This window comes from Panthera pardus, unplaced genomic scaffold (assembly GCF_024362965.1).
Source record: "Panthera pardus isolate Hobbes unplaced genomic scaffold, ASM2436296v1 HiC_scaffold_10, whole genome shotgun sequence".
Taxonomy (NCBI): domain Eukaryota; kingdom Metazoa; phylum Chordata; class Mammalia; order Carnivora; family Felidae; genus Panthera; species Panthera pardus.
The window spans coordinates 38,497,687-38,512,060 of record NW_026526655.1 but is presented as its reverse complement, the minus strand read 5'-3'; the positions used below and the strand labels follow the sequence as shown (position 1 = coordinate 38,512,060).

Here is a 14,374-nt window from a genome sequence, read left to right as displayed (position 1 = left end):
CTCAGAAAACAGCACTCTGTCAACAGCCAGCAAAAAAAGAGGAACCTTAGCCCTAACAACCTGAATATACCAGATAGGATAACTTGGATAGTCCCAGCTGATACCATGGTTTCAGAAGTTTGATTCTGAGCAGAAAACCCAGGTAGTCTGTACTCAGACTTCTGACCTAGATAATTGTGTGCAAACAGGTGTTGTTGAAAGCCATTAAATTTTTCACTGCTATGCAGCAGTGAAAGGGAGTGACGATGAAGTGGTTATTCAAAAAAGGGAGAAAAACTAGTGGGAATGATTTATGAAGCTTTTATTTTGTATACTCCAGTGGCCTCTACATTTGGTGGTTTAAAGATAATCCTTTAAAGGCCCAAGGGAAACTATTAAAACTTCTAGCTGTATATTTCTCATTTTTAAAAATTTACTTTTCAGGGTTTATTTAGTAATAACATATACAACGTTAATACATGCAGATGATTTGTAAATGTTGATATATGCAGAGATGCTGATTATAAGAGTTTAGAAAACACTCTTCTCATCAGAGGGAGAGTGTACCACTTGTCCCTCAAAAGATGTCCTGCCTCATTTTTAACTCCTCTCATCCATTCTTAGTGAAGTTTAAATCTATATAAACTCTCAAATTATGTAGTGTCTCTTTTGGCATCTTATAATCCTAAGGACAGTCTTTCTAGATGCTTCTAGGAGCCCTAGCAAGTTAATTTTATTGACTAGAGCAAAGTTTAAGAATTACTATTTGGGACACAAAACAGAACCCCAGGTTTCTTCCCTACAGATCAAATTTAGTAGTGTTAGGGTGACCTGGGAATCTGTTTACAAACTGTTTAGATCATTCTCATTTTCATGTAATTTGAGAAAATGGTCACTTAAGAACATATATCAAGTTAGCATAAGAAAAGCTGAAAGCATGATCTTTGTGAGAAACCTGTATTTGGGAGAGATTGTAACTGTTCAATTCCTTAAAAATGGAACATGAACCATGAGATGTCCATACAAATGCTACAAAATACCAACGTGGGAAATCTTAGAATTTATCTGGCTTCCAATATTTACCTGTAATGTGTCATTATGTGCCATGCATAGGCCTTCAAATTTCTGAAATCAAGATGTGCTGTAAAGAAGTAATCTTGAAGGATTTTCTCCTGAAATGGTATTGTGGAGTATGTGAACTGGCAAACAATCTCTGCACCACATGCCCTTGTTCACCAAATTTATTGTTGAACATTCAGAACACCAGATTATGACAGATTTAAAAAGAAAGCACCAAAAATTGCTACACATTAATACCTGAGGAAAGACTGAAGGCAAATATTCATTAAACTCCACACCATAATGCCAAAACACACATGAAAACATACACAACACTCTACAGAGTATAATAAATAGCACTTTTTGTGAATTACAACCAGTTAAATGTAATAATGTTACTTATTATCATTTAAAAAATACACACAAAATCACATTTGTGTATTTCATACACCATATATTATACAAAGCACTGGAGAAGATCAGGCATGCTTAAAAGGAAAAATCTGCAAGGTAACAATCATTTTCCAGTATATGCCATGGGACAAATTCCTTTGCACTAAGTATTGTTACTATACACTGCATTTTCTGGACAAAAGTATCAATTTGCAAATAAAATATTACTGAGTCTATCTCAGTATAATACATAGTTTGTCCTTTATAAATTTTTAACTATACTATAAACACAGATGCAGGTTGACAGCCATGTATTTTATTACATTTCCTTGGCAAACTACTTTCACCTCAATTTTACCATGTTCTAAGGAAAGACATGTTTTCTTTCTACCTATTTTTAGAGAATCCTAGATTTTTGTCTCTGGGTGCAGGTAGTGAAGGCGAAATGGGAAGAAGAAATGTGTTGAGTTTACATTCAAAATTGAAACTGAAAAATACACAACAAATTCTGAGTACACAGAGATGGGGGTATCTTTTAGCAGAGACCATGATATCCTCTGAATGGAATAATCTGTCTTAATAGAAATTATTTTATTTTAAATAAGCACAGTAAAAATCCAAGTTTTTACATTAAAAAATAAAAACAAAAACAACTAGAGCCAGTTCTTTCTTGAGATCTTAAAAATAATTATTAGGAAGGAAAAAGAAAAAGAGAAAAGTGGGAAAATAATATTTAAAAATATACTGCATGAATCTGAGTTTAAGTACTAAAAAATTGTTATTGGGTAAACTAACTCTAATATTCAAGTATGAGCCTCAATAATCTGAGGAAAAATAAGTACAGGTCTTCATGTCTTTGATAGATTATTCATTAAAAAGACAAAGAAATATACTTGAAGATTAATTTTTCCATGTGTAAATAAATACAAAACAGAAGTGCCACCACATTTTCCTAAAATAAATTTATTTTCAGAAACTTTAGCCAAGCTTACTTTCTACACCTATGAAATGTAAGTCAATTTTAATTCAAAATGAGAACTCTGGAAATTAAAGGTTTCTAGAGCAAAACAGGAAATGCTAGTCAACTTTAACAATTTTACTTAACCAACTTCAAAGAAAAAAATTTGGTGCCAGGTTGAGAAGATGACCCATAATAAAATATAGTTATAAAACTGCAGGGCATCCTTTCATCATTTTAAGGCACAGTCTGTTTTATCCCAAACAACTAAAAGTTCAAGATCACAGTGATAATACGCATCCAGTTTTGGTCTATTTTCTCGTGGGTACGTTGCTACATTTATGTAAGCATGTATGTAAGCAAGTTAGTCACGTAAGTTTAAGAAACTGTAATACAACTACTTCAAAATAATACGTTTAAAGTCATTTATATATTTTTAAAAATATAAATACACAATACAATTTCATAAATTATATACACTAAAAATTGAAAGTTTTTTCCCCCTCTATAGTGGAGGAAGAGTTTATTTCTACCAATATTCCAACAAACACATATTTAATTCTGTAGACAGCATAGTTATATTAAAATACAGGTATTTCCTACTTAGGATAAAATTATTTAACACAGAGGAAAAATTCATTCCAAAAAACAACGTTAACTGAAATTTTAGGTCTTGTACATCATCTTTTTACTAATATCCAGTCACTACCAGATAATTGGATAAACTGTCACCACAGTCAAACATTTTAATATTTGGTTTTCTCTTGCCTCTTTACTTCCAAGGCTACTTTTGCAAACTGCATCAGCATTACTGGGCAGAGAAACAATAAATGATTAAATCAATTACATGATTCAATGGGAAAAACTATAATATGAAGGAATGAAATTCCTTTTGAGAATTTCCAGAGGGAAGAAATTAAAGAATTCGAATCAGATAAAAATGTTTTTGAGTCTATCATTTTTCTACTTTTCTCTCATGAATATAACACCCATCAATGTTAACACTTCAGCATTAACACCATTGATTGTTTATATTTTCTGTTAAAATGTGTGTTTTGAAATGTTTATCTCATTGGACTAAGTTAGGATCTAGTAGATAATTTTCCCCTTTGAAACATGTGATTTAAAAAGGGAATGGAAATACACAGAAGACAAAACAAATTTCACAGTAAACACTGTTACATAAATAAGAGACACCTGTACCAAAAAATGATCTGTACAACAAAACTTGAAGTTTTACAACACAGAATGAATCTGTGATAAATAAAGCAAGATTACTTCAAATGCTTACTTCAATTAATTAATAAAAGATCATTACTGGGTAAAATAACTTTTAAACCCACTAAAACCAGAGAACATTATCCCAGAAATCAGATAAAATAGAATATACTATGGCACATTACATGTTTTCAAAGAAATATTAGAGTATGGAATATAAGTTTTGAAGATTTACATATTTAATATAAGTCCTAGATGTAAAATACTGAAAATAATATTTCTGCTTTAACCCCAATATGTTAAGAAAAATTCATTGGCACAAATATCTGGAGGTATTTTACAGTTTCATTTAGCCTTTGGTGGCAAAGCATGTTTTGCTAACCATACGAATATAGTTATATTTTTCAATGTAGTGTTTTACGCTCAAAAAAATTCAAATGTGTTTTTTCCTGTAAAAGGGATGTAAAAAGTCCAATATGAAATAAGTACAACATGAAATACAAAATATGCCTATAATTTAGGCTTTTGAATAGTTGATAGTTCTATGCTTTGTCTATAAATCTTTTACTAGTGCTAGTAATATTACTACTATACAAATACTAAAAGCAAAAATAACATTAAAAAATAGCACACGAACTTTACAAAAATGGCTAATTTTTAGACTTCCTAAATTAAGATTAAATTCAAATATGCAAACAAATTTACACTAACTGTTTTTTACGAGTGTTCAAAGTTACAAGGTACAGAATCATTACAGAATAATTCTGACTCATACATATCAAGTTCTATACAAAATCGTCAGAAATTGGTTACTTGGCATTTCAAACCATACTCATTTTTGACAGCATAACATGCCAAAACAAACACTTTTAGGAAGTCCTGTACTTGACTCAGAATCTTCAACTACAGACAATGTAATCAAGATGTACGTTAGAATATCATCTAACTTTTGAAAGACATTATTGATTCAGGTATACTGTTACGTTTATACTACTAATATAACAAGTTAGTCTATTCTCACTATTTCCAAACTTCATTCTGTTCTAAAACTGTTATTAATATACAAAATCCATTCTTCTATATTCATAATATAACTTATCACAAAATTGTGAATTCTTGAGCATTTATAGTACACATATTCAGATTTGGATTACTGGCCTGACTTTTCTTTCCTATCATCATTATTAAACGTAAAGGACACAAATAGCCTCCCAGACTTCCTATTTCCTCAGGCTGTTGAAACTTACTGTGAAAAAATGCATGAGTAATATGTAAAAAAAGAAGTCCATTACAGACTTGGTAATGTTGTCCCCTCTGTTCAACAAGAGTGAGATGAAATTTCAGCTCCCAATCATCTGTTTTATAAAAGTACCTTCTACATTTACATTGGGAGGCAAGGAAGCTTTCTGTCAGGGTCTAATTTAGTAATATAAAGATATCCTTTTTTTTTTTTTTAAAGATTTTATTTTTAAGTAATCTCCACACCCAATGTGGGGCTCAAACTCACAACCCTGAGATCAAGAGTTGCACGCTCCACTATCTGAGACCGCCAGGTGCCCTGCATAACACAAAGATACTTTTATTACTTCCTGGAAGTGTGTCATGCTCTCCAAATACTTCCCCCTGAAAAACTGCACAAGGTATCTAGTTTCCTATGATAGTAACACTGAAAAAAAGATGATGAAAAATAATCAACAGATGCCTCATCATAAAAAGTTGCAACACACTAAAAATTTTTTTCCCAACTGATTTTAATAATAGGTTACTAAAATTGCAAATGCAGCAATGTAAAGTTTTGCACTAAACCTCCTAATAAGCAAGCTGTTACACTCAGACCTAATGCCCAAGATGAAAATACAGGTGAAATTAATCATCCTGGGATTCAGGAATCAATTCCTCCCATTTTCCCTACAGCTTTCTAGAACTAAACTGAAAATCAGTTTTATCTCCTTTTATTTCCCCTGGCCACTAGTGTAAGAGGTGCTAATGAGCAGTGAGGTGATATAAATATACTGTGTTATGAATGACAAGTCTGAAGCATTAAGAAAAGTGTAGAACTAGAGAATGAACAAATTAGATAATCTGTCTTTATTAAGTGTGTGTGTGTGTGTGTGTGTGTGTGTGTGTGGTGGAAACGTGTACCATCTGTACGAGTGATAGGAAAATCAACAACAAACAAATTTACTAGGCCTAGTATATAGCTCTTTATCTTTCTCTACTGTATAATCATGTAGATTGTAGTGTAGTTCAATCAAGAAAAGGTATTCATTATATACATGTGAATTTATCTGACCGAAATATGAAAAAAAAATTAACGACTAATCAATATATGATCTATATATACTGAAGAGACTCAAAATCAATGTGAACGAGGCACACATGGTTTTTGAGGACCACTGTTCTAAATATTTTCATTCTGGTGACAACCAAGAAGAGTTAGCAGAACCTGTTTAATTTCTGGCAAAAGATCCAGAAAAAAGAGGTTAATGTTTTCTATTGTATTATCAGTTCCAAGTTATAATAGTAGTAACTCCAACTGAGGCTTTAGAAACACTGAAATTACTCAGTATTTTTACTGTTCGGTCTATATGTTTGATGCAGTTATCAATGATAGGGTCCAAGAGTAATTTTTATAGGCACAAAACTTACTCAAAACTCAAATTCTAAATAAAAATGTTATAGGGGCGCCTGGGTGGCTCAGTCGGTTGAGCGTCCGACTTCAGCTCAGGTCACGATCTCACGGACCATGAGTTCGAGCCCCGCGTCAGGCTCTGGGCTGATGGCTCAGAGCCTGGAGCCTGCTTCCAGTTCTGTGTCTCCCTCTCTCTCTGTCCCTCCCCCGTTCATGCTCTGTCTCTCTCTGTCTCAAAAATAAACGTTAAAAAAAAAAAAAATTAAAAAAAAAAAATGTTATAGTACTAGAGCTGAGAAGTTTGCTAAATTGGACACACTGTAACTGCCAATAAACAATTTCATTTTTAGTAAAAGTGCTAATAAAGCTGTGCTGTTTTACTAGCTAATAAAATAAGCTGCAAGCATGATAGAAGCAATGTATAATTGAGAGGCAAAAGGACCTTCATTTTCTCAAGTGACAGAAACATCAATTTCTCTAATCTTCAGACAGAGCCTACCTTCTCATCTCTGGTAGTTATTTGGGTTTAAAGTGCATCAGGATTTGATAAAGACTCTGTCAAAATGTGTGTGTGTGTGTGTGTGTGTGTGCGCGCGCGCATGCATGTGTGTATCTGTATATATATGTACCCATAATGGCTAAAGACCCAACCTGTTGTTTATAAAATGTTTAATTAGAATCCTTTTTATAGCCCTAAAATGAAATATTCTGTTGGAATAAATAAGACTTTAGGACTTGATAACTACACTTACGTGGAAATTGTCTAGTGAGATATAATATGCCTAGTCTGCTGCTTTAAAAAGCTAATCTCCTACTCACAAATGAGAAATTTAAGCTTGTTATATTTTAGTCATGAATGGTCCTGACTGAACAAGAAGACTTTATATCATATAAACACCATGGTTATGGCTGTCAATAGAAGATCCAAATTAATGAATTTTCTAAAGTTCTTTCTGTATATAAACATGTTTAAATTCAGAAATAAATGACACAATTAACCTATAACTTGAAATACATGAAAAAAACAAAGATACAATGTACATAAACTTATGGGTATATGAACAGAAAAACATAGGCAGATGTGTCCTTATTTAAATATACATGTGGTATGCCATGGGACATCTTTCCTTTCAGGTACTGAACAAACAAGCATTTTGCATTTTATCCCTTTGCTACCTCTCTCAAATCAACAAGAACCTGAAATATTTGCCATGTCTTACTATGAGATTATCACTTCCCTTCAATGATCTTCGTAAGTGAAAATATAAATACTGAACAACAGGCATGAGGCTGGGAGAAACAACGGAATCAAACAAATTTACAAACCCTCACAGACAACACTGAAACCCTCAAATGATGCCAAAACAGCAAGGACCTGAGGAATAACTGAGAAGAGAAGTGAGGTAACCCTCCACAGGCAGTAACAGCTAAAAGACTGTAATGGAATCCAGATGCAATAGCCGATAAAAAGAATCTGGTACTCTAGGACATTCCTGGGTACTAACAAAGACACAAGTTCACAGGTACTGCTGGGAGTTAAGGGCTTTACTTAAAAAGGTTTTGGGTTATGTAGAGCATATGCATCTAAAGGAAAGGCTCCATGAGCCAAGTACACCTCAGCCTGAGTTTATTCTATCTTAAGGCAAAATACTTAGCTCTATTACCTACTCTTTTGTAGTTAAAAGTGAGCTGAAGTCTGAAATGAAAGAAATATTACTTTCTTTTCTGTGAAACAGTAATCATCTTGGCAAATTAAGATTCCATTGTTAAAACTAGTGGCTAAAACCTCCAATCTATTTAAGTATATTGTTTATACATTACGCTATTAATGGAGTAGTGGTTATTCCATTAATAGTATAATTTTATTTATCAAATGTGGTACAGCACTTAATCGTGCTTTTTCTCTACAGTAGACAAAACTTGTGCAAACCTGGAGTTTTTTCTGACCACTGGAATTTAGTTATGTTAACAATCCACCATGATCTGAGGCACTTTTGGCAACCATGGGGTCAATGAATTAAATAAAATGGCATATGCTGGACAACTGTACTGCTCCAATGCTAGTAAGTAAATATTTGGGAGGATTCTCTTTAAATTTAACAACAGATTTCTTTAATAGTCTCCTGATGTTTACCAAGAGTACAAAATAAGATCTGCATTTGAAAAGCAGCAAGAAAATTTCATTGAATTTTGAGTTTAAATTATGTTAATTAATCTTGCATTGGTTACCAAGAAAACATGTCTCCTTAAAAGTTGTATTTTCATAGATGTAAGAAAACAAAAGATATGCCTTGATCACTGTGGCTGCCAAAAACTGACCAAAGACTTTTGTGGTTATTTCATTTTTGGGAAACCAAACAGTTGTGAATTTCATCAATCTTTTAAGACTGATTTCTCAATATGCATACTGTAGCAAATACAAAGCAATCTACTTTTCAGAAGAAAGTTTGATGAAATGAGCAGAATGCTTGAGTTGAGATTACAAGCAATGCTACATTTACTCAATGTTTAGAAGATCCCCAGTATGGCCAATCAACCAGAATAGCTGTTATGCAGAGAAGTCCTCAAAAACAGTGGCCACCATATCCTTTTACTAATTTTTCAAAAAATGACTAGTACTTAGATGCCATACCACAAAACTAAACCATGCTTCAACGATTTTCCTCAAGCATTATAAAACTAATTTCCTATTTTCAATATTGTAAAAATAGACCTATCTTCTCCAAAGGATCTTGTCATCCACATTCATGGATGTGTGCATTCCCTCTTAACACTGACTCTAATGATATAAATTATTTTTATCATTCCTTAAATCCAGTCTTACATAAAGTTACATAACGCATGGAGTAAAAGAGGAATAAAAACAAAGCATGGAACCCTGTATAAGTGTGCTGACCCAAAAGCAATTACACCAACAGCCAGAGGAAGTGGAAATTGTGAAGTAGTCTTCAACAATTTACTGTAAAGAGACAGAGAAATATATATTATGCAAACTACATTGTAGGCAAAACCAGAATATGCTGATATTTTATACAGTTCTGAGAAAGTATTCTAAATGGTGTTAGATGGAGTAATTTTTCATATAATGAACTTAACCATACATAATTTTTAAAAAGATCAATACAAGCTACATTTTAGCCAGAGAAAAATACTAGCCGAACTTTTATTCACCAATTCTACCTCTAAAAATTTACCCTTACAAAAATAATATTTACTAAGACATATCTATAGAAATATTTATTTTAACCCTACTTGTAATAGCAAACAAAACAAAAAGCCTCAACCAAATAAAAAGGGAATGATCCTTAATTACTAACAGGAACAGTATTAAAATGACACCAAATCTTATTAAAAGAAAAATACAGAAAAGACTATTACTTTTTTATTCTGAAAACAAAAAACTGGGATAGGAGGGGTTAAAGAAATTTGTCTAAGGACATAGGGCTATTAAATGGCAGGCCAAGATTTAAACCCCAGGTCTGCCTTATTCTACAATGTCTACAAACATCTGCCAGGATCAACTGAAAACCGGCTCGTAGAGCAAACAACCAGGCAATGAAAACTCAAATTTTATTGGAGAACTTTAAACATATGTATTAGTGAACTACTAATAGTATAATGAACCTCATGTACCCATCACCCAACTTCAAAAAGTATCAAGTGATGGCCAATCTTACTTCACCTATAATCCTATCCACTTCACTCCTTCTGTACTTTTTTTAAGTTTGTTTGTTTGTTTATTTATTTATTTTAAGAGAGAAAGTGAGCATAGGAGGAGTAAAGAGAGAAGGAACAAGGGAGAATCCCAAGCCGTCTCCATGCTGTCAGTGCGGAGCCCGACGTGGGGCTTGAACCGGTGAGATCATGATTGTGCCAAAATCAAGACTAAGTCACTCAACTGACTGAGCCACCCAGGTGGCCCTCCTTCCGTACTTTTTGGAAACAAATCTTATTAGACATCATATATTTTAAGGGCTAAATTAAAAAAAAAATCATTATATCCTAACAAGTAAACCTGATAATTAAGAAAACAAATATAGTACTTGCATATAAACTACATCTGCATACAAACCATAATTACTCTACAGTTATAGCTTTAACTTTAGGAACAGTCAAAATAATTAGAAATAAAGAACATGTTTCAGGCATCAAAGAAAGAGTGATAAAGACTAGGAAGAGATGTAAGAAAAAGGAAGATTGAACTACTATACCTGGATTTTATTGAAACGGTGTGAGTATTTCCAAGAATTGCCATAGTTGGAATAAGGATAAATGCCAAAGGTTTACACGGATCAGGACTAAGTTTAAAGTAATACCTACATCAAAGAGAAAAAACAAAAACAAATCAACAAAGTATACTCAATCATTTTATTTTTTTAATTTTTTTTTTTAACGTTTATTTATTTTTGAGACAGAGAGAGACAGACCATGAACGGGGGAGGGGCAGAGAGAGAGGGAGACACAGAATCGGAAGCAGGCTCCAGGCTCTGAGCCATCAGCCCAAAGCCCGACACGGGGCTCGAACTCACAGACCGCGAGATCGTGACCTGAGCTGTAGTTGGGACGCTTAACCGACTGAGCCACCCAGGCACCCCACGACCTGAGCCGAAGTCGGCCGCTTAACCGACTGAGCCAATCATTTTAAATTATCAGAATCAAACAAATTAATTAAATTTCAGAATACTGCATTGATATGAGAGCTCTAAACAGCTCATGAAATTTTTGATAATTTTTGCTATAGATCATCTTTATACCTAAGGTTTTATATTGAGAATTATGTTCAGAAACTACTAAGGGAAATGAAAATATCCAATATGGGAGCACTTCCTTTTATTTTTATAAAGTTTATTTATTTTGAGAGTGTGTACATGTGAGGGGGAGGGGCAGAGAGAGAGAGAGAGAGACAGAGTCCGTCCCAAGCAGGCTCTACACTGGCAGCATGGAGCCCAATACAGGGCTTGATCCCACGAGCAGTGAGATCATGACCTGAGCTGAAATCAACCGACTGAGCCACCCATGCACCTCAGCACTTTTTTAATAATAGGTATAGGGGCACCTGGGCGATTCAGTAGGTTGAGCGTTGACTTGGTTTCAGTCAGATCATGATCTCGCAGTTCCTAAGTTTGAGCCCCACTCTGGGCTCTGCACTGACAGTGTGAAGCCTGCTTGGGATCTCTCTTTCCCTCTCTCTCTGCCCCTCCCCTGCTCACTCACTCCGTCTCTCTCAAAATAAATGAACTTAAAAAAATTTAATAATAGGTACATGTAAAAAAAAAAAAATAGGTACATGTATATCTGAAAGGTCATACAGAAATAATGTTTTTTGTTTTTTTTTGTTTTTTTGTTTTTTTTCCAACATTTTTTATTTTTATTTTTGGGACAGAGAGAGACAGAGCATGAACGGGGGAGGGGCAGAGAGAGAGGGAGACACAGAATCGGAAACAGGCTCCAGGCTCCGAGCCATCAGCCCAGAGCCCGACGCGGGGCTCGAACTCACGGACCGCGAGATCGTGACCTGGCTGAAGTCGGACGCTTAACCGACTGTGCCACCCAGGCGCCCCAGAAATAATGTTTTTATAAAACAAGTTATTCAAAATATATTAAGGCTGCTCTAGTTTATAAAAAAGATGAAAAAAATGAAGATTTATATAAATTGTCTCTTATTTTCTTTTAAATCTAAATTCTCATTTCTGGCATTTACTGACAGTGAGACATCTATAGCCTTTTAGAATCATAAATTTATGCTCCTCAAATAATTTTCTCCCCAAACCTTTGAACAAAAAACTCTGGATCTTGACTAAAATTAGGGACAAAGGAAGAATATTAACATCTGGTAACCTGTTGATTTATCAAACTTTGACTTTTCAAAAAATATACTTTCAGTATTTAGATAATTTGAAATGTTTATATTGTTTCTAAAAACTATATTGAGTAGAAGTTCAATTATTGGATGATGTGGCCTATTTTTCAAAAACAAATTATAACTAAATATTCTAGAAACAATCTTAGAAGGCATCTCAGACTCTGATTTAACCTAGAATAGTTACCATGTGGCAAGGCAAACGATGGTCATTTATTTTAGTTTAATGTTTGGTGCTCATTAGAAAAGTACACTTTTTTTTCATTATTTCCAATATTTTTAAATGTAAGCATTTTCTTCTTCCCCAATTTAAGGAAACATAAAACTGATCATGAATTGAAAAATACTTAAAGCACTACCATTATGAATACCTTGGGTCAGCAAAGCAAAGCACATTTTCACATATGTCTAGACTCACAGAAGGTTAAAGGTAAAATAAATAAAACACAATTCCCTCTTTTGGGCAGATTTTGAGGAAGTTTATATTCTCACAGTAAGGGAAAAAAATGTGATTGTATTGAAAATAAATTTCAGGTGATATATAGCTTCCTGTTCTTGAGGACGTTTGATGGATCGTTAGGAATCTGGCAAGTCTCTACTTACAGACATTTATTGTTTTAACCACATAAATTATAATTATATAAATAAAACGCACCTGAGATTCTTTAACCAGTAAATTAAAGATGGCATGCTGAGTAATACAATCCATGTTAATAAGTTAATCACAGTATTGTGCATACGAAGACTATCTTCAGCATCATTGGCAGATAAATGAAGATAGTGTACTGTAGAGTCTTTATGGTGATTTGATTTTTTTTCATTTCTTCTAGAGTGTTTGAGATTCTACAAAGCAATAAAGTAAAAATACTAAGGTATTGCATAAAATTTAAGTTTATTATTTTACTTAGAATCACTCCATTATTTAACAGCTAAATAAACACATCTATTACCAAACTGATATAAAATACTTTGCTCAAAGTATAAATTACCTTGCTCAAAAGTAATCTAAAGTGGTTATCATTATAAAACTTTTGTTCCTTTGACTTGCTATTTCCACTGCTGAGAATGTATCTTCTAAGTAATTACTTAAAATTTAAAAGATAATTTGTAACAATAAAAATGACATTTACTGACAAAGATCAATTTAAAATTAGACAATCTAATTTCTAGGTTCACTTATCTTAAAATTATTTAAATTCATGACATCTTTTTTTAAACACTGTAAAATCCTAACTTAAAAAAAAACACAAAACAATTTTTTTATTCCCTCATGTTCTTTTATATTAAAGTGATGTAGAGCTTTGAAAATAAAACTTACCACAGTCTGGCTGTTTTTAAAAGTTGCTAGGCTGGCTTGCAGATGAACAATCTAAGAAAAAGAAAAAACTGTTTAATTTCACTTTTATTTTGAAACAAAAAACAACCATTTTTATTACAATTGAGAAGTATTATAATCTGAAATTTAAAGAAATCTAGAAAACTAAAAACACACTTAAACATTTACAAACAGTCTTTCAGAAAAGGTAAATAATAACTACACATACTTGCTATCATGGATTAAAAAAGAGAAAAAAAAATAAGAACAAACTTTCAGAGTATGATAGGGCCAGGATATATTGTTATACCTCCTATATTCTGTGAGACTATATTTGAATAATGCTTTGCTCTAGAAGCTTCATGTCCTGTGAGTAAAATATTTGATTATCTTCATTATAGCATAAGGAATTTAACATGTTTCACACATTCCACATCACTGAAAATCTGAACTTGGTGAAATGTTTATAAGAACCTGAGAAAATCTTTTAATTGGCTATGTTTGCTTAAGCTAAGTATTTGAGAAAATTTTGCTTACTGGATCAATTATTTGCAACATCCAATTTGAAAAGCTAAAAATATCATATTTATAAATCAAAGCAGTAAACAGATTTTTCTGATAGACAAAATTCCTTTGGAAAACTGAAAATAAATTGTATTAGTGTTAAAAACAGACATAAGTCAACTTTGTTTAAAAAAGGAAAAAAAAGATGATCCATTCTGTTATCAACCGTCTCTACATAAGCCTCATGTGGAGAGTATGCAGTTGTATAACCTAGATTTTCCTGCAAAGCTGTCAGCCTTCTTGGAAGTGTTTTTTGGTTTCCCAGTAAAATTATCAGACTATTTTATCCTTGCCTTCTGATTCTCCAGCAACATCTGTTAACATTCTACATTATCTCAGTACATTTGAAAGCTTGATCCCACTGACATAATTTTTTGTTTACTACCCGTGTTTAAA

The 14,374-nt window shown here is 33.0% G+C and overlaps 2 protein-coding genes across 3 annotated transcripts in view; both read right to left on the bottom strand.

Annotated features, from left to right (window-relative positions):
* The window catches only part of CUNH2orf66 (chromosome unknown C2orf66 homolog), a 34,432-nt gene extending 28,149 nt beyond the window's left edge, over positions 1 to 6,283 (bottom strand). The window contains exon 1 of the mRNA XM_019428336.2: positions 1,063 to 6,283. The gene's annotated coding sequence lies outside the window, so the exon portion shown is untranslated. The remainder of the gene's footprint in view (positions 1 to 1,062) is intronic.
* Positions 6,284 to 7,768: 1,485 nt separating this feature from the next.
* The window catches only part of PGAP1 (post-GPI attachment to proteins inositol deacylase 1), a 77,865-nt gene continuing 71,259 nt past the window's right edge, over positions 7,769 to 14,374 (bottom strand). For both annotated transcript variants that reach the window (XM_019428334.2, XM_019428335.2), the window contains 4 exons: positions 13,418 to 13,468; positions 12,755 to 12,942; positions 10,451 to 10,555; positions 7,769 to 9,198 (listed from right to left, as the gene is read on the bottom strand). In XM_019428334.2, the coding sequence (XP_019283879.2) occupies positions 9,060 to 9,198; positions 10,451 to 10,555; positions 12,755 to 12,942; positions 13,418 to 13,468 (483 nt within the window). In that variant the 3' untranslated portion in view covers positions 7,769 to 9,059. The remainder of the gene's footprint in view (positions 9,199 to 10,450; positions 10,556 to 12,754; positions 12,943 to 13,417; positions 13,469 to 14,374) is intronic.